The sequence below is a fragment of the Cyprinodon tularosa genome, unplaced genomic scaffold (assembly GCF_016077235.1).
Source record: "Cyprinodon tularosa strain WSP-4 unplaced genomic scaffold, ASM1607723v1 ctg300, whole genome shotgun sequence".
NCBI classification, from domain to species: Eukaryota; Metazoa; Chordata; class Actinopteri; order Cyprinodontiformes; family Cyprinodontidae; genus Cyprinodon; species Cyprinodon tularosa.
The window spans coordinates 190,781-209,201 of NW_024039009.1; the positions used below are offsets into that span (position 1 = coordinate 190,781).

Genomic DNA, 18,421 nt, shown 5'->3' on the forward strand with positions numbered 1-18,421 from the left:
TGGATTACACATAAAAAACGACTTCCAGCCGCCGCGAACTGTAGTAGAAAACTGCAAAGAGGCAACCGAGCCAGAGGCTGCTGTTGAACAGGATTCCTAGTGACAGCTAGGGTCTGAGCGGCTCCGACAGTGAAATAATATTTGAAGGCAGGATGGTAATCTTGAACTGATCGCACAGATTAAGTTTTCAGGTGGACTTTCTCACTTAAAAACATATTTAAACTACTTTTTACCCACTGATCACAGCAAATGTAGCTGCCATTGTTACAGGCAAAGAAAGGATAGGGTGAAAGCGAGAATAATGTAAACAGGGGAACTAGCGAGTGTTGGAAAAGTGGTTTTGTTATGGACAACTGCTGAAGTGTTCATGGACTGCTATGCAGAATAGGCAAAGTAGGCAGTAAGGGACGGTACCACTAATGATTTGCCATCTTCAACTTATTGTTCTGTTGTATCTATGATCATTTTATTCAACTAAAGTTAATGTGCTTAAGAAGATAAAAGCAAAAAGCAATCACAAGTGTACTTTTTGTTTTCAAAGAGATCTTCTCGTGTTTAGCATTTTGAAATCACAGCATAAACAGCATTTTAACTGTTAGTAAAGGAGAATGGCTGCAATGTTCACTGATTTTTATTTATCTTTATATAAAAAATATAAGCATGCACATTTGAAGTTGATTACTAGCACTTCAATAGAAGTAGAAGTTTTTAGTTAATTCTAAAAGAATGCTGCGCTCTAATAGCTTCCCTTGTACTTGTACACAAACATTCTTCTATTATTACTATTCCTCAGATCTCAGGTTTAGTGAAACTTTTAACTGACTCTGAGGACTGCAGTTGTACAACAATAACATTAATCTTTCAAAATTGTTTAATAATTCTGCAAGCAGTATACTGTATGGGTATATTCTACTCACTGAGTCTCTTGGCAGCCTCCTGGGCCTCAGAAGCTGTGTCAGCCACGTAGAAGCGCTGGACCGCCACGCCGCTGTCCTGCATCAGCTTCTTGCTCTGGTACTCTTGTAGATTTAGCCATCTCCGGGGACTCAGCCAGGTGCACTGGGAGAAGCAAGGCGGAGGGAGAATAAATTTAACTTGGAAGGTATGAATGAAAGACAGCTAACATGGTACACAAACAGCATTTTTTTTTTTCAGCACTTAAAACATGAGTAAGGATGCGATTCCCACTGCTGGGGTGTTTTGCATTATACACCAACAAGCCGTGTTTTCCACCTGCATTACAGCTAAGGAGGTGTTTGCAGCACCGCCAGACATTGGCCCTGTCAGCTCCAGCTGTTGCTGCTATTAAAAAGAAATTGGCTTTTTAATGGGAAGGAGAAACACAGGCTGTTTTAGAGATAAAATCCCTCAGCGCCGACTCGCTGTGCTAAACGCACAGGTGTAAGTGCAATTTGACATAACTACATATTCATGCACACTAGTGCTATCAAAGAAAAAAAAAAACTTTAGAGAGCCATTAGCAGAGGAAATGCCATTAAATTAAGTTTAAAACAAGGATTTTGATGTCAATTAGGCTATTGCAGATAAATGATGGTTTGGTGTTTATGTTCTCTGACTTGAACATTAAACAAATGTGAAGATAACGTTAAGAATGAAATATATCCAATTTATGCTCAGGCAAGTTGTTTGAGGAAGGACACCTGGAAATAAGAAAAACAAACTCATAAAACTAAACAGAAGGTTCAGATATTTCACTCAGCTTTCATTTAAATGGCATACATACTTAAAAACCCACACTGTCGATCAACAAAAAATCCAAACCATCATCAAGTGAGGGTGCTGCTCTTTAGTATAAACTGGGTTATGAATAAAGCCAAAACAAATTATGAGCAGTTCTAAATATCAGTCAACCTTTGTCCAAAACATTCATAGGCCAGTTTTAAGAAATGAAGAATATAACAGATTTTGTTGCATGGCATCAACTGTAATGGTACCATATTTTATAAGATACGAGGAATAGCAACACGAGCAAGTAACAGGACGATTAGCACTTCTGGTACTAAAGGCATTTACATTGGAGATTAAATGTGTTTATTGAAAATGCTACACTGTGCATCAACCAAAGCACATCGCATTCACTGTCAAACATGGTGGTGGCAGTGGCTTGTGTGCAGAGTAAATACAGGTTCTGCTAACTGTAGAGCAAAAATCTTTAAGGTCAGATAGAAATGGTAAATGGTAAATGGCATGTACTTATATAGCGCCTTTATTCAAGTTAGGAGACCTGACCAAAGCGCTTTACACTACATTCCTTCACCCATTCACACACACACTCACACACTGATGGTGGCAAGCTCACTGACAGAAGCGAGGCTGCCGTACACTGGCGCCACCGGTCGGGGCTTGAACCGTCAACCCTTCGATTTCAGGGCAAACTCCTACATCCAACGCCACTGTCGCTAGATAGAAGAGCAGATCACTGAAACACACTGGCAGCAGCCTCATGATGCAGGGCTGCTTTGAGCTGCTTAAATTGGAACAATTGTCAACAAGAGTCACAACAGCCACAAACGGAACAACATCATTCCTGGTTGTTTTTCAAAATCATAAACAGATACAACTAGCAGTTAATCAGTTTTGGCTCTCGACATTCAGCGACAATCAACAAACAACAGATCAGTGCAATTCAATTAAAAAATACCTAATTAATGCAAAAGTGAAGTTAAATAATGCAGTAACTGATTATTTAAATGGGCTTCTTTTTCACAGAGTAGCTGTAGGTGTTGGCTGGAAGGAACTTCTGTAGCTCTCCGTCTTTACATCGGATCCAGAGAATCCTCCGACTGAACACATCCTGTTGTTGTTTATCATCCTGATTAAGAGCATGCTCACCGTTATACATAATATTTGTTTCTTTATATAGATTTATTTGTCTTTTTTTTAAGTAATTTGCTCTGATGCTGTTACCCCAGCAGAGGATAGAAGAGAGAGACCACAACAGACCTATAAAAGATGTGCAGCATATTGCCGCAAACACTGAAGGACCTAAGCTTTCATAGGAAGTACGGTCTGCTGTGTCCCTTCTTGTAAACTGTGTCACAGCCGAGTTTTTTGTCCAGTTGAACACAAAAGGTATTTATACTCCTCCACTTCTTCTACCATGATGTTAACAGAATTCAACTTGTTCCTGTTTCTTCTGAAATCTACAATCATCTCCCTTGTTTTACTGACATTCAGGATCAGATGATGGTTTCCACAACATGCCACAAAGCGGTTCACTACCTACCTGTTCTCAGCTACTTGTCCCTCTGATGAACCCAATAATTTCTGAGTCAGATCTAATAATCAGTAACTAATTTGGAAGCTATTAAACATAAAAATAGGCCTAAAATACATACTTTTTATACTAAAACTTTGCTGACAGGAATTATTAATTAAGAAAAAAAGAAACAAAGCTGACTTTTCATACATATTAATCTATGTTAAAATATTCAGACACAGATGAATTAGGTAAAAAATGTTTGCCTGGGTGAATTCAAAACTAAAATGTTTGCTTATAAGCAATCAAATTACAGCTGGAAAACTTCACTATGAATTAAAAATAAATGATGAATTTAGGGGGAACAAAGACAAGGAAGCTGATGAATAAATGACAAATCTGAGATGACTCTTCATAAGAGACTGAAAAAAAACTGGGAGATACAAACTTTTTGCCCATAGCAGCTTGCTAGTTTTTCTATTTATAGGATTAAGCCTGGTTGAGTTGGAAAAGCAAGGTTCCCATGTGCATTTTCAAAGCCTGTGACTTCAGCATTTATAAGTAATAGGGGTAAGAACACAGTTTTGTTATCTGTTGAGCATATAGGTGGAGATATGACGATGACCAGCTCACACTGGGTACCAGGAATAAATTTAAATGAATTAGTTAATTCATTTATACAGTTTTAAGCAATACAAAACCATGTAGTGCCAAACCATCCTGCAACAACACTACAAACACAAAAAAGAAAAAAGTCCAGTTTGTCTCATATGTTTTTTGAAACCTCAGAGATGTCCCACTGATTCAGAATCCAACATTATCAGTCAGGACTATGAACCCATGCTTCAAAATCCTGAATGAACTTAAAAAGAAATGGTAACCAAGGGGTGTGTGGAAGGGAAAAAGTGTGAAAATGATGCTCCCAAATGGCAGAAGGGTTCACGCTTTCAGAGAGATGCATTTTGGGGGGAATGATGTACTGTATGACCAATTCCTGACCTGACAGTTCCTGGTTGTTGATGTAACTGAAAAACTTGAAAAGTGGGATTTAAAACTATGAAAGGCAGCGACTTGTTAGACCAACATTTTTGTCTTAAGCTACACAGCTTGGATACAAAAGTTGCCTGCAAACAAAGTACAGACACCTGTCATCCAGATGGAAACTAAACCAATACCGAAACACATTGGTGGTAGCATCATGCTTTGGTATAATTTTTACCTAGACTTTACTTTAGCTTCTTTCTAGTTGGATGGAGTTACAAAGCCTTCTAAATACATGTCAGTTGTGTCATAAAACCTTCGGGAGTTTTTCAAGAAGTGGAATTTCACCTCTTAGCGTGAAAGCATCTCCATTTCTACATCTAAATCATCCAAGAAAGGTTTCAACAGAAAATTATTAAGGTTTTAGAAGTGCAACACCAGTGCATAATCTGGATCAAGCTTAGCAACCTAGACAACTTCAGAAGCTGGCTGATTTGGAGGAATTCAGGGCAAAGTGTCTATACTTTAAGTACAAAGGCTGATAGATACTCAACAAAAATAGGGACATTTTGGCGTCATTCCATCACTCTAATTGCAGTTGGGTGTTTCCTAAGCTTGTTCTTTGTTATTAATTCTAAGTTCAACCTTTTTTCTTGTGTGGGCGCCTATAAAATTAACATAGTGTTAGGGCTGGGCGATATGACCTCAAGTCAATATCACAATAAATTGGGCAGTTTTACCTCTATAACGACAAATGTTCTGGCTCCTCTATCAGAAATAAAGGCATGTGCAGGAATAAATCAGAAATAAATCATATTACATATTACTGTCAATTACATAGTAAAATCTTGTACCGGTACCCATTCGGGTTTCAACATTCGACAAAGTCTGATTGAACAGGAGAAAATGTTACCTCTCTTGGAAACATTTTTGTGCAAAGGTAATGGAGCCATTTGCAAATCTTCAAAGTCAACAGCGAAGCTATGCTGTAGGTAGTGGAAAGGGTTGGATGAGTTACTTTGGGTAGCCCTGAAAATTTTCAGAAAAAACTTTATATTTCGTGTTATTTCGCTCAACATCTATGGCGTAATTTGGTGCCACCAAACCGTTGCTTGAGAACAATGTGAATCGTTTAAATTCGTACACCCTCACTAAAAAACCCATCTAACAACCTGTGTTCTCGACTTCTCTGTGCATTCAGCTTAATCTCTGGATAAACCAATGTAATTTTGTTTACAGTTGTGTTAGATTTCTCCACTAGGCTCATCCGACATTCTCTTTGTTCACGCCTCTGACTGGATCGGTGGAGTAGCGTGATTACACATTGTTGCAGTGTCTTAAAGGGAAAGGAAATACCATCCACAGGTAAACTGGAGAATTAATTTAATTGTTTTTTTACCAACATGGGAAAATTGACGCCGGTTATCGTAGTGAATGACTGTACCAGTAAAAATCTGGTTTATTGCCCAGATCTGCATGGTGTACTATAGAGGGAGAGAACTATCAAGACTTTGACTAAGTTCTGCATGTGCCGTTCTGACCTTAGAAATGTTTTTGCTAGAAACAACTGTTGGCAAAGACAATTTTGTAGCATATATATATTAATTTAAAACCTGTGTACATTTATGCAACCTTCTTTATGTTTATTCATGTTAGACAACATTTTTTTCCTTTGTTTTTCAGGCGGGTTGTTTACAATATGTGTTACTGAAAGGAGATGTTTCCAAATGTTTGATGTTTTAATATAGCTTTTATCTAAGACACCATTAGTCCACTCTAGTTGGACTTTAAATATGCTACAAGTATACAGTGTGAACCAATTATTTAAGCAAGGCTAGCTTTAATACAGCTTTCTGGACACTAATCTTTATGGGTGTGTGAATCTACTGCAGTCATGCTTCAACCAACTATGCTGAGTGTTTTACTGACATGAGAATGTACATTCATTAAACTTGGGATATGTAACCGACATTTTGTTGCATTCTGGGAGGTATTTTGTAATATTAGCAATGCAAACTCATTGAGGTTATAATAGGATATATTCAAGATAGATTGGGTAGCCTTAGAAACTGTTTTGAACTTACCGAACAGCCAGCCCTTCATACATGAAAAAGACAATATCACTAACTGAAAAAGACCAGAGATTGTAATTAACTGAAGTAAACCTTATCTCCAATGTCAGCTTCAAAGCTAAAAAAAAATAACAAGGCAAAGTATGAAATTAATGCTGCAATCCTATGATAAATTCAAAATGTTTTTTTTGTTTAGAAAGCTAACCACACATTTTGTATAGGTAATAACACACACAAAACAGAAAAAAGATCCCAACCTGAAACGATCACCTGAGAGGGCCAACTAGAGCTGGGCGATATGGCGATATATATCGTGAGGACGAGAGAAACATGTCTATCGTGACCTTTCTCCTCTATTTTTTCTATCGTGATAAACTTTTTTATTATTATTATTACTGCTAATATACATTTTAATATAATTTGTTAATATAACATTTTGCGTTTTTGCTATGCAAACTCTAAGTGTATATAACGAAAAAAAAAGAGAATAAAAAGATAATGTGAAGAGAACGTGGTTTTGCGACACTACACCGCTTTAAGTCACGCGGCTTTGCACCATACGTTTGCGACATTACTGACGGAGAGAGCCCGCGAAATTTCTTTCTGGCTTGAAAAAAAATGAATGATGGACACCCAAGAAGATGTTACCACAGCAGCGGTTACAGAGTCCGAAACAGTTGCCAGGTCACAGAAACAACAAACACCACTTTTGCCCAAAAGGGGAGGCAGCTCGGTTGTTTGGTTATATTTTGGATTTCAGCCATCTGATAAAGAACAAACGCAGCCGATATGTAAACTGTGTAGCAAAGCCGTTCCAGCGGCTGATGCAAATACTTCCGGCCTCTTTTACCACCTAAAGAAAAATCATGAACAAGAACACGGGAAACTACAACCACTCCGATCAAAACAAACAAGGGATGAAAATACAGGAAGCACTGGAAAGAAATTCTCACAGCCGAAGCTTAAGGAAGCATTCGCCCAAGGATCACAATATGAGAAGACGTCTCAGCGACACAAGCAGATCACAGGTGCTATTTCACGCTATATCTGTAAAGGCATGGCCCCCGTTTACATAGTCGAGAAAGACAGCTTTCGGGACCTCGTCCGTACCATCGATCCCAGATATGTGATGCCTAGTCGAAAACATTTCAGTAAAGTGGAGCTGCCTGGCTTATATGCTAGTTGTCGGGCTGAAGTGGAGAGAGAGGTACGCAGTGGTGCGACGCATTATGCGTTGACTACGGACATGTGGATGAGTAGAGCAACACAGCCTTATATGAGTCTCACCATCCATTTCATCAAGGACTGGACCCTCCTAGTGGAAAACAAGGTAAGTGAAAGACAAGAGAAAAACCTGGCCTTGGAATTTTATAAAATGTCAATAACAAACGAATATTAAATGATTAATTACTGCAGCGCAATAGCCAAGATTCTATACTGTTCACTGTCATGGCCGCAAATTGCATAACTGGTGTTCTTGGTTTGGGGTTGGGATTCTCATATTAGGAAACAAGATGATGGGTAAAAAATAGGCGATGAAAGATTTTTTTCAACCCTGTCCATCTGACGGACTATGAAAACATAAAATGCAACATCAGTTGTGGTATATCGTGATATATATCGTTATCGTGATATAAAATAATCCATATCGTGATATAGTTTTTTTTCCATATCGCCCAGCCCTAGGGCCAACCATTTTCTTCAGGTCAGATTTTAATTATTTGTAGACTCAGTGTACAGATCAGGTTAAAACCATTCACTAGCCACAGGCACGGCAGTTATATTAAAGGGCATCGAGTCAAGGCAGCCCGTTCGAAACAGAAAATAAAAATCCATTCCATTCAGAGTGCAGGATTCATCAGATATGAACTGTTGTACATGTTATAAAAAAATGAAAAAAACATTTCTTTAGTTAACGTTTCCTTTCCATTCTTTATCATTAAGGTCAACATAACCAATCCAGAAAACATTTGCAGCAAAGCCATCATTATCGCTGTATATGACCATCTCAGTAGACTAATAATCCAGTCAGATTATGCAGCTTTTTTTGGACCTCATCATTTACAAATGTATATTTTGCCCACTATAACTCAGAGACCAGTAATTCAAATTTCATGGCTAAAGCAGTCGTGTTAGTACTATACAGGATTAGCATGTTTTTAGATTCCAACCCCTCTGAGCAGCTGTCCAGAGACTTCATTAGAGCCAAAACAGCTTATTCTTTAGAAGAACTAGGCGTGATGATATACACTGGCCTCATCTTTTGCATAAAGGAATACATGAGGGGATTCTGTAGGTCATCTCTTTATGCTCATCTCTTATAATATTAAATTTACATGCTTCACCTATAACTCTTTGAGCTATAGGGTTTTGTAGACTCTTCCTGTAAAAATTGCTGACTATTCTGAAGCAGCATGGAGGGTTCAAAGGATCATTAAGAGGTTAACAGAAAAAGGACCAGGTTATATGTAAATATAAACAAAACAACCATACACAATTTAGGAAAATCCGTCAGTGAATTGTGATGAATTGATCCCGACTGTATTTGCCACTAGGCAAAATGGAATAATCCTCTGCTGTTAGACACTTATTACAACTCCTCAACTTGATTACAATATGTTCACAAGTTCAGAAGAAGCCAAGTTTAAGATCATGACTATTTGTTTTCCCTGTTTAATTCTTCTTATGTCAGATATCCACAGGTCATTAGGAACACAACTAGGATGGACGTCATTAGGGTTGGAACAAATAATCAGACTTATCATGATTAATCAATTATTGAAATAACCGTTAACTAATTTAGTAATCAATTAATCGTTAACTGGAGTGTAGGGACTCTAAAAGGTGTCTTTAGCTAAAAGAGCAACCCACCTTGAGCAAAAATTATACCAAAATTGTAAAAATATATATGTAAACATTTTGCATTTAAACTAAACTATTTTATCTGTCACTATGTTCTATCCAGAACTCCTCAAGTGGAAAAGTCTTAGTTTCACCTGGTTTAGTTTAGCAAAAAGTGTTCTTTAAGGAACCTTTTGCTATCCGATTATTTATTAATTAATGGAATTATGAACAGATTCATCGATTTGCAAAATAATCATTAGTTGCAGCCCTAGATGTCATCACTGAGCCTTATGCCTTAGCTTCACAATTAACAATCGGGTAGAGATTTACTGGCCAAAACCAGTTTTCTTTTGAGTTTAAACCTTACAGTTATGATTTTCTCCTAGTGCAACCTTAGAAAAAAAAAATACAATAATTGCTAGATTCCAAAATACCATAAAGCAACAGAAAGGAATTACATGATTATGACCAATTATGCATCGTAGAATGTGATTCATCTGATTTTTTTTAAACTAAAAACCGCATGCATGTTTTAGGAGTTCTGTTGCTGATGGATGGCTTAGTTTTGATGAAAAGATTAATATTAAAAAAAATCTTACCTCAGTTGAATCTGAAAATATTTGTAATTTAACTGTATACCATTGTCTGAAAAGGTTCTTTTTTGCAACATTTCAAAAGACTGATTCAGATGATGATTTGGACCAATTAGTTTATAAAAATGTAAAAGATCAGTGATCAAACCAAAACAGGTCTGAGGGCAATCTTGTTAGATCAATTAAATAAGAAAAAAATAATAATAATATCATAGCTTCTACAAAGAAGTGGAGACATTTCTTTGTTTTGGGTTTGAAATTAAGCGAGGCCTATGGGATATAGCCCAAAGATCAAACATTTTTTAAAAGCACAATGAGCCAACCAACAAACTAACGTGAGAAGACAGGCAAGCAAAACGAATACTTTCAAATTTGTCAATAAATGCCAAGCTTCTATACGCTGAGACTGAATGCCAGTGGGAAGAAAGGTTTTCAAGCTGGGCTGAAAATAATCAATTGTCTGGTCAGTTTTAATTCATAAAAACGGGCTGTTAAAGTGATTATGGGCAACCAATAACAATTTCAGTTTGTCCGATTCTAGGAGTATCCGAAAGCAATTCATTTGTCAACCTTTATTCTCTGACTGGAGTGTGAAAGTGCAAACGTTTGGGGAGGTAAAGTGATGCAATACCATTAGGACTCTTGCTGAAGGCATTTTTCTGTCACACACCACCCCGCCTGTGAGTAGCCTCAACAAAGGTTTGGTTTGCAGCTCACAGCGTTCTGACAGTCAACATAATATCAACAGAAAGTCATATGGAGGACATACCTGCTTTCATGGTGCAGGACATTTTGCTATGTATAAAAAAAGGAAAAAAATTTAAATAAACAATGTACCTAGTTAATGGATGTTAAAAACAAAAATAGTTCACATTTTGTGAAGCATGCTGAAAGTCTAATAACTGCTGTGATTCATGGAAAGGTCCTACATTCAAGCTCTAATAGTAAAATTACTTAAAGGTCAAAACATTGGCCTTTGCATTGTAAACAACTAAAAGCCAATTATCTATCTCCAAAACAACATCCCAGAAATGTTCACTTCTCCTCCTCTCTTCAATAGAATTACACAACCAAGGTAAGTGAACCTGCATCGGCATGAGTTTCACATATTTATGCTCTTATTTTTAAAGATATACACAATTTTATGGAGTTTTTTTATTTATTTTTTATTGCTGTGGCTCTTGAACTAAGGTGAACCGAATAAAGAAAAACTTGGAGAGAGAGACAAACAAATCTCTGGAAATGTGAATCAGTTCATCAATACTTTGAGCGAAAAAAGTATATAAATATAAAAGTAAGTAAAGTAAGATGAACCAGCTCAAGCTGAAACTGAAGCCCCATCAAAGGAGTCCCTTCATCACCAAAGATAACTGGTAAAGGAGGATGAAAAAGTGAGGCAGATACCCTAAAATAATATCTGCTTATATGAGGACTCAGGTGGGCTTGGGGTGACCCCGCAGGCACCGAGAGTTACCTGGGGCAAGACACCAGAGATGGGAATATAAACCTAGGGCACTGTATGTACCAAAGCCAAACACAAGGCTTTTAAAGAAGGGATCCTCTAAACTCCAGTAGGAGTATGCTTATACACGTGGCTACAAATAGACTTAAACATTTAAAGTCATGACTGCTTAAGATATAGTCATCTGGTTTTTAAAGGTGTTTTTTTATTAATCTAGTAACAACAACTGTTTCCCCAATACCAGATAGTTTTTTCACTAGGGGGTGGCTGGATAAAACCACCAAAGCAGTTTTCTCATGTTTCATTTTTTTGTACCAACCTTACCCTCTGCTTTTTCCTTTTTTTGTTCATAGGACTTTAGTACTGAAGTCCACGAAAAATATTTATTATTATAGTTGTCATCATAACCCTAACTTAATGGCTTAGAACTTCATCTTTCTATTATGGCCAGTGTTAGATGGCAGTTATCTTATGCAATCTGCTCATTTTAAATCGGGTTAAAACCAAACAGGTTTGCATGTCCTAACAGTTGTGCAGCAACATTTGTAGATTACCCACAGCATGCCTAGTTATTGCATGTGAAAAATAAAATAAAAAATTGTGCATAAAACTGTGCGTTCCTTATTTGGATTTCTTGAAGATCAGGGCCTTTATGTAAAATTATACTGAAAAACAGTCATTAAATTTGCCGCTACCACAATCTGAACCAATTACAGTTTCCTTTAGCAAAGCTGACATGAAATGGGAATGACAGTGGAATAAAAAAATGACTAATTATTGTAAATAAATATGGTTTTAAACACATATAATATACTAAAAGTACAAACCTAAAGTAATTGGTGCTAAGCTATTTAGTGATATCAATCAAATCTGTCTGCAAAAAAAAAAAAAAAAACTTTATCTTCCAATAATTGACACAGCAGAATAAGAGGAATTATCTTAGTGCTACCTGCTTCTCTTGGCAGAAAATAGCTAAGTGGTGAATGACAGAGTAGCGGCAATACAGGCAGCTGGCCGGCTCTCCCCTGAGACATTTTCTCTACAGTAATTATCATCATCAGCACTCCAGAGACAATCCTACATAGCCCCACTACCTAAACACTGCTCTACTTAGCCCCATGTGCACACAAGCACAAAAAGGAGATTTGAAAATAAAAGCTCAGAATACGCACTCTACAAAACAGCACAAACAATGCTGGGAGCTGAGGGTCTGAGACGGGATAAAGCATTCACAGCAAACTGCTTTACACACAAACGCACTTAGAAATCACTCTGATGAATGGATCCAAGTGGGCAGAAGTGGGACATACTGGCAAGGAGGAGGTGCAGTGGTGACAGTGATAAATAACTAACATGTAAAAGCAAATAAAGGAAAAAAATAAATAAATAAATACCCTTATTAAAAAAGGGGTAACATATACAACCCCACACAGCACCAAGTCACTCACACTTCTGTGAAATCAACCCATGCAGTTATGAGGCAACACTGATTGTGAATCCATTTACCTGAGCAAATGTAACAAACAGGTGTGAATAAGAGGCAATTAGTATCACATCCGCCTATGAAGGAGTGGTTCTGAAAGTGATGACCACAGACCATATTTCTGTTCTTATTCTTTCTGGCTAATGTTATGGTCACATTTTAAGTTTGCCAGTGCCCTCACCCCTAAAAATCGTGAGAACAATGTGGCTTCTACAACCCACAAAAGGTTCACTTAGGTAGCAAAGCTCATCAAAAATGGCACATAAATGCCAGCTGTGGTACAAAGGTCTGTCATGTCAACAGACATGGAGGAGATATCACGAGACAGGCCAGTGCACCAGGAGAAGAGGACAACAACCCAGCAGAAGGACCACAACCTCCTCTTTGTGCAGAAGGAAAAGGAAAAGCACTGCCAGAGCCCTCCAAAATGACCTCCACCAGGCCACTGCTGTTCATATTTCTGCTTAAACGGTCAGAAACACTCACTATATGAGGGTGGTATGAGGGCCCAATATTCACAAGTGGGACCTGTGCTCGCAGCCCTAGACTGTGCAGGGCGATTGTCATTTTCCAGGAAAAAAACACCAAAATTGGCAAATTCCCTGTCGGCACTCTGTGTTCTTCACGGATGAGAGCAGGTTCACGCTGAACACATGTGACAAAGTCTGGAGACACTAAGGAACTTTATGCTCCCTGCATCACATGCTATCCAGAGGTAACCCAGCAGCCATCATGTACTGGGATCAGATCCTTTTACAATCAATCAGAGCCTTTGAGACCACATGCTGGTGCAATGGGTCCAGGGTTCCTTCTGATGCATGACGATGCTAGGCCTCACGTGGTCAGCAGTTCCTGCATGATGAGGTCACTGATCTTATGGACTGGTCTGCCTGTTTCCCAGATAAGAATCCCATTGAGCACATCTGGAAAATCCTGATTTGTTCTAAGCATAAGCACCACAGACTGATGCTTTCATCAAGGTCTAGGAGGAGATTCCTCAGGGAAACACTCACCACTGCATGAGGAGCATTTGCAGCCATTTTAGGGATGTCAAACAGGTTCTTTCAGGCTTTAAACACAACTGAGCCTCGCTGTGACTTGATTTCACTTAAGAGGAATCCACCTCTAATCAATTATTTTGATAAAATGCCATATCCAAAACTCCATGGGATAATAATTTAGAGTTTCATTTATAATTTTTATGTAATATTGTATGTTATAGGTTTTCAACTACAATATTTAATTCGTTGGGATCTAAGATGTGTTATATCAGAATTCCCTTTATTTTTTAGCTTATAAATTTAATAACAAGAAAAAAGTGAGTTTCTTTAATCATAGCAAAAAGCTCAGTTGTAATTTCTGCAATATTTTGTACTTAGATCTCATATTAGCAGTGTGTGTTAAAAAATAAAGAGGTGCAGATTGTTTGTGTATGTGAAAAATTTCATTTGTTTTTGCTGTAACTAAATAAGGAGCACTTTCTTATAAATGGTTTTATGTATCTTTTCGTATCTGCTAGCTGACAGCTACAAAAGCTTTCCAGAGATGGATAAAAACCGTATCCTCAACTTCTGCATCCAGCTTAAATTTTATGTGCATGATGAAAATGAGCATCACTTTTGAAGGGATATTATCCAAAGAAAAAACTTTTTGAGACAGACAATTTTGCTTGACCGGTATGGATTCAATTAGAATAATTTAATATTATTTTAACAAAGCTTTCCATAGGTCATTGTATTTGCCTGGAAATCCTAATTTCCAGCAAACCTGTTTGTAGAACTGTGAATACCTTTAGAGCTGAGTTCCTAATATTATGCAAAAGCCTAGTCAACCCTACAACTAACATCAAATTAGTAAAGACAGGGAAGATAAATTAGCATAACAGAAAAGAAATTTTCAAAAGCAAGCTTGCAGAACGAGTGTTGATTGAACGAGCCATACAGTGTTGAATAAATGAATATAGAAACATTAGCTTTTTTGTTTCTTCCATAAATTCTGTTAAGCAACAAATGCAAGTATGTTGCTCATAGTAAGATCCATGATCCTTTAATTTGACTTTTTAATAAGGTTTGTAATTTTCTGAAAACAGCTCACCCACATACCTTTAATTGAATTCGATCAAATTTAAAAGTGTTGGCGTCTGGGGTTATTTCAAGGCAAACAAGCGGGCAAAAGATAAATAGAGCTGAAAGGAGATGGTGGAAAAACAGTTCTCTTTTGGTTGGAAAAATAATTTGATACATGGCTCAAATTATAATTTAAAAGAACATTCACAGTCAGAAACCAATAAAACAAAACCAGTTTTAAGTTAAGCAATTCAAACATGCATATAAAGTCTGTAAAAATTGTTGCAAGCATGAAAATTTTCGTGCAACCACATTTTTCTCAAAGCTTCAAGAGAGACGAAGAAGCAAATGGATCAGATGACCATATCCTGTCTGCAGCAATAATGATGTACTAGAGCCACTAAAGGACAAAGTCCGGGTATGTGGTGCTCCTCCAAACACTTCTCTAGCTGTACCATATGGACCACTCTCCTCCTAAGAGGTTTAAAATTGTGCATTCTCATGTTTGGTAGAGAACAGAATGCTCAATGTCAAACTGCACTCGCTGTGAGAAGTGTCATCACAGCAAAGGCGACGCCTGATCTTGGCACTTTGCAAAGTCATTTTTGTGACATGCCAGTACTTTGTCATTTGCCCTTCTCTTAAACTTAGAGAGTCAATATCCCCAGGCTAATTTAGAGCGGTCGTCTTTATCACTATGAGAGAATGGAACAATGTCAAAAAAAGAAAAAAAAAAGTGGCCGTCTGTCTGACACGGGGGGGTCTGCCTACCTTCGGAAATTTATTAAAGCCGTAATTTACATGAGAAGGTCAAAAAGCAGGCAATCACCCCTGATCCGGTCCATAAACAGCAGCCCGTCGATGCTACATGGCTTGTCAATCAATCATTCAAAAATTCAAGGACTTGTAAGCACTGGTCCGAAAAATGAAATTAGTTTCATAAAAGTAAGAGGTGGCAGCACTAAGTGGAATATTATTTCTAAGATTTAATCAAGAGCCAGCGTATTAAACAGTTTGCATTATCATTCCAGTATTGAATACACTATTAAAATCAAAACTACATCATCAATTAACTGCTAAAGCCAAACACTGTAGTAACAATTACAGTGATCTTAATCTGACCCATGTTTCGGTTTGGGAAGTCCTAACTAGATCCCAGGGGCTCATGATGGCAGTGCTCTTAATAGGGCACTGTGTTGACTGCATTAATTGGACAACTGCTGTTGTCACATTGTTGTTTGGTTTTAACTAAAGAAGCAATCATCACTGATCCAGGATCAATTGGTAGTGAGCTAAAATAGGAAACGGACTAGCAAATGCAGAACCGTGTAAATGCATGAATTGCTCTAAAACTTCACTTTAAAAAGTGAAAAGAACAATGCTATTTAGCTTGCTTACTAAAAGAAAAGTATAGACCTGTTTTCTATGAAAGTTAAATACCATGATCTTCAAAATGGATGAGGTACATGTATGCAATTGGGGGTACACCCCTGCAGTTTAGTATCTATAATAATATCTCCAATGATTTATTTTGTCAAACTTTACATCTCTCATAAGTGTGAAGCACTCATTTAATGTGAATATGTAAATACTTAGCAAACAAATACATGAGAAAAAAACTTTTTTGATGTTCATGGTGATGGATCCGAGTCCCTCTAATTAGTTGCAATCGATGTCACGGCACTTGTCACTTGATCTTTGAGACTTAGCATATAGCCAATTAGCTATTGGGATCTTGAAGTTAAAAAGGTTCACTGTAAGATTTGGCATCATTTTGAAGTAGAATAGCATAGCAGACACAGGAATTCAGTTTTTAAAAAGTTATCCAAGCCTAAAAATTTCAGCGGGAAACATAGTAGTAGCCATATTTCCCTCCAACTGAAATGCAAATTTTAAAAAAGGAAAAACACATTTTTGGTGTTTCCGTTTGGTTTAAAACACCAAGCACAGCAAAGCGTAAGTTGTCATCCACATTATTTCATTACTTATGGTTCTAACAAACAGGAAGTAGATTCTAGAATCTAGTAGTGACCACATATCAGTAATGGAGGAAAGTTATAATGAACATGCTGCTATTTGGCAAGTTGTTCTAATGTTAAGATTTCAGCTAGTAATGGCGATGTTGCTTACATGTATAATAGGATGATCCAGAAAGATGCCGAAGGCAGACACAGCTGATCTGTCATGTAAAAGTTTTCTACGTCTCTGTGATTCCTTCTCACATTTTGCGCATTAACCCATTTTCACAAAAGCAAAAAAACACATTAAGCAAGCGTAAAAACACTTTTGCAAGTATGAGGGAGTTTGTTTATCTGAATTTTGCCGTCGCCATCAAGCTTTTCTGATGCGATACTTCAAATTGCCCATTAAAAAAAGTTGTTGCAGATCAGGCTTTTAGCTAGGATCATCTCATTGGGGGTACAACTTGGTGCATCACATGTTTAGGCTTTGTGCAGAGCAGGGTGGTCCGGGGATATCGTCCCCACCAAAAATTTTGAAAATTATGAAACGCCATTTCCTGGATGGTGAAGGTGGAATACAGCTAAGTTTTTGTCTATGTTACAACAGATTTTTTGCACTGATCAAGGGAAGTATGGGTGCTTTAAATTTCATAAGGAAGAGATGAGATCATTTTTAAGTCGAATATTACGTTTCATAGGTAAATTCAAACAATCAGAAAGTGTAATGCTACGTTTACACCGCACTTGTCTGTTACTTCATTTTTGATGCTTGCACACATTAAGACACACCTCAAGAGTATCTTTGACGCTCAAAAAGCACATCCAGTAAAGTGTGTACAGATGCGTCTGATGTTTCTGCTGCTCCTGTGTCAATGGCAGAGTGCAGCTTTTCTGTATTTGCTGTGATCAATGGTTAAAAAGTAGTAATAATATAGTTTTATGCGAGAAAGTCCACCTCAAAGCACCATCTGTGCAGTCAGTTCATTGTGAAAGAGAGGAGGATTTGTCCCCTTGGAAGTAAGGGCTGTAGCGCCCCGGGGGCCTCCTCATCGGTTCTTTTCCTGGGAGCAAGTTATTTACCACTCTTAACTCAAACTGGGTAAAACCAGATAAAAAAGGACTATAAGATTATGATAATATAAGATTAAGATCTGCCTTAAAATATTACTTGGCTATCGGAGCCGTGCAGATCCCCATATTTCGGAGGTGCGCTGTCACTGGGAATCCCCAGGAGCAGCTGCCTCGGCCCCGGTCGCCTCTTGGGAGTTTTCACCCCGGGAAGTAGATGTTAGCGTTTTTCATGTATGTGGTAAAATCTGCAGGCACCATAAAAATAAAAGCAAACATATTTTACCGACAGGTTTTGGATATTTTCAAGTTAATTTAGGCATTATAAACAGTATTTAGGGGAGTGATCACAGCACTGGATCACTGTCTGTCTTCCTGCCAGTTCGCAGATCAGCTTCTCTGATTGGTTGGTGTGGCGCATCGAGCAATATTCCAGCATCTGTTAAATGTGAAATTTTGAGTCAAGTTTATGGGTTGAAAACTACGGCGTACCAAATCTGTACGTCCCAAAAACAGAGTGTGCAATTTGTAGTTTTTTTAGTTAAGGGCATACAACCTATGCCCATACTAGCTAGCCTTACCTTGTTAGCTAAAAGCCCGATGGAAATGCACCTATTGAGAGAGAGAGAAATACATTTAAGTCTATTTCCAAAACCAAAAAGGAATCGTAG

At 37.7% G+C, this 18,421-nt stretch overlaps 1 protein-coding gene across 1 annotated transcript in view; it reads right to left on the reverse strand.

The window, feature by feature from the left end:
- Nucleotides 1-18,421, reverse strand: part of suclg2 (succinate-CoA ligase GDP-forming subunit beta) — a 159,951-nt gene that overhangs the window by 124,058 nt on the left and 17,472 nt on the right. The window contains exon 2 of the mRNA XM_038291821.1: nucleotides 918-1,059. Within this exon, the coding sequence (XP_038147749.1) occupies nucleotides 918-1,059 (142 nt within the window). The remainder of the gene's footprint in view (nucleotides 1-917; nucleotides 1,060-18,421) is intronic.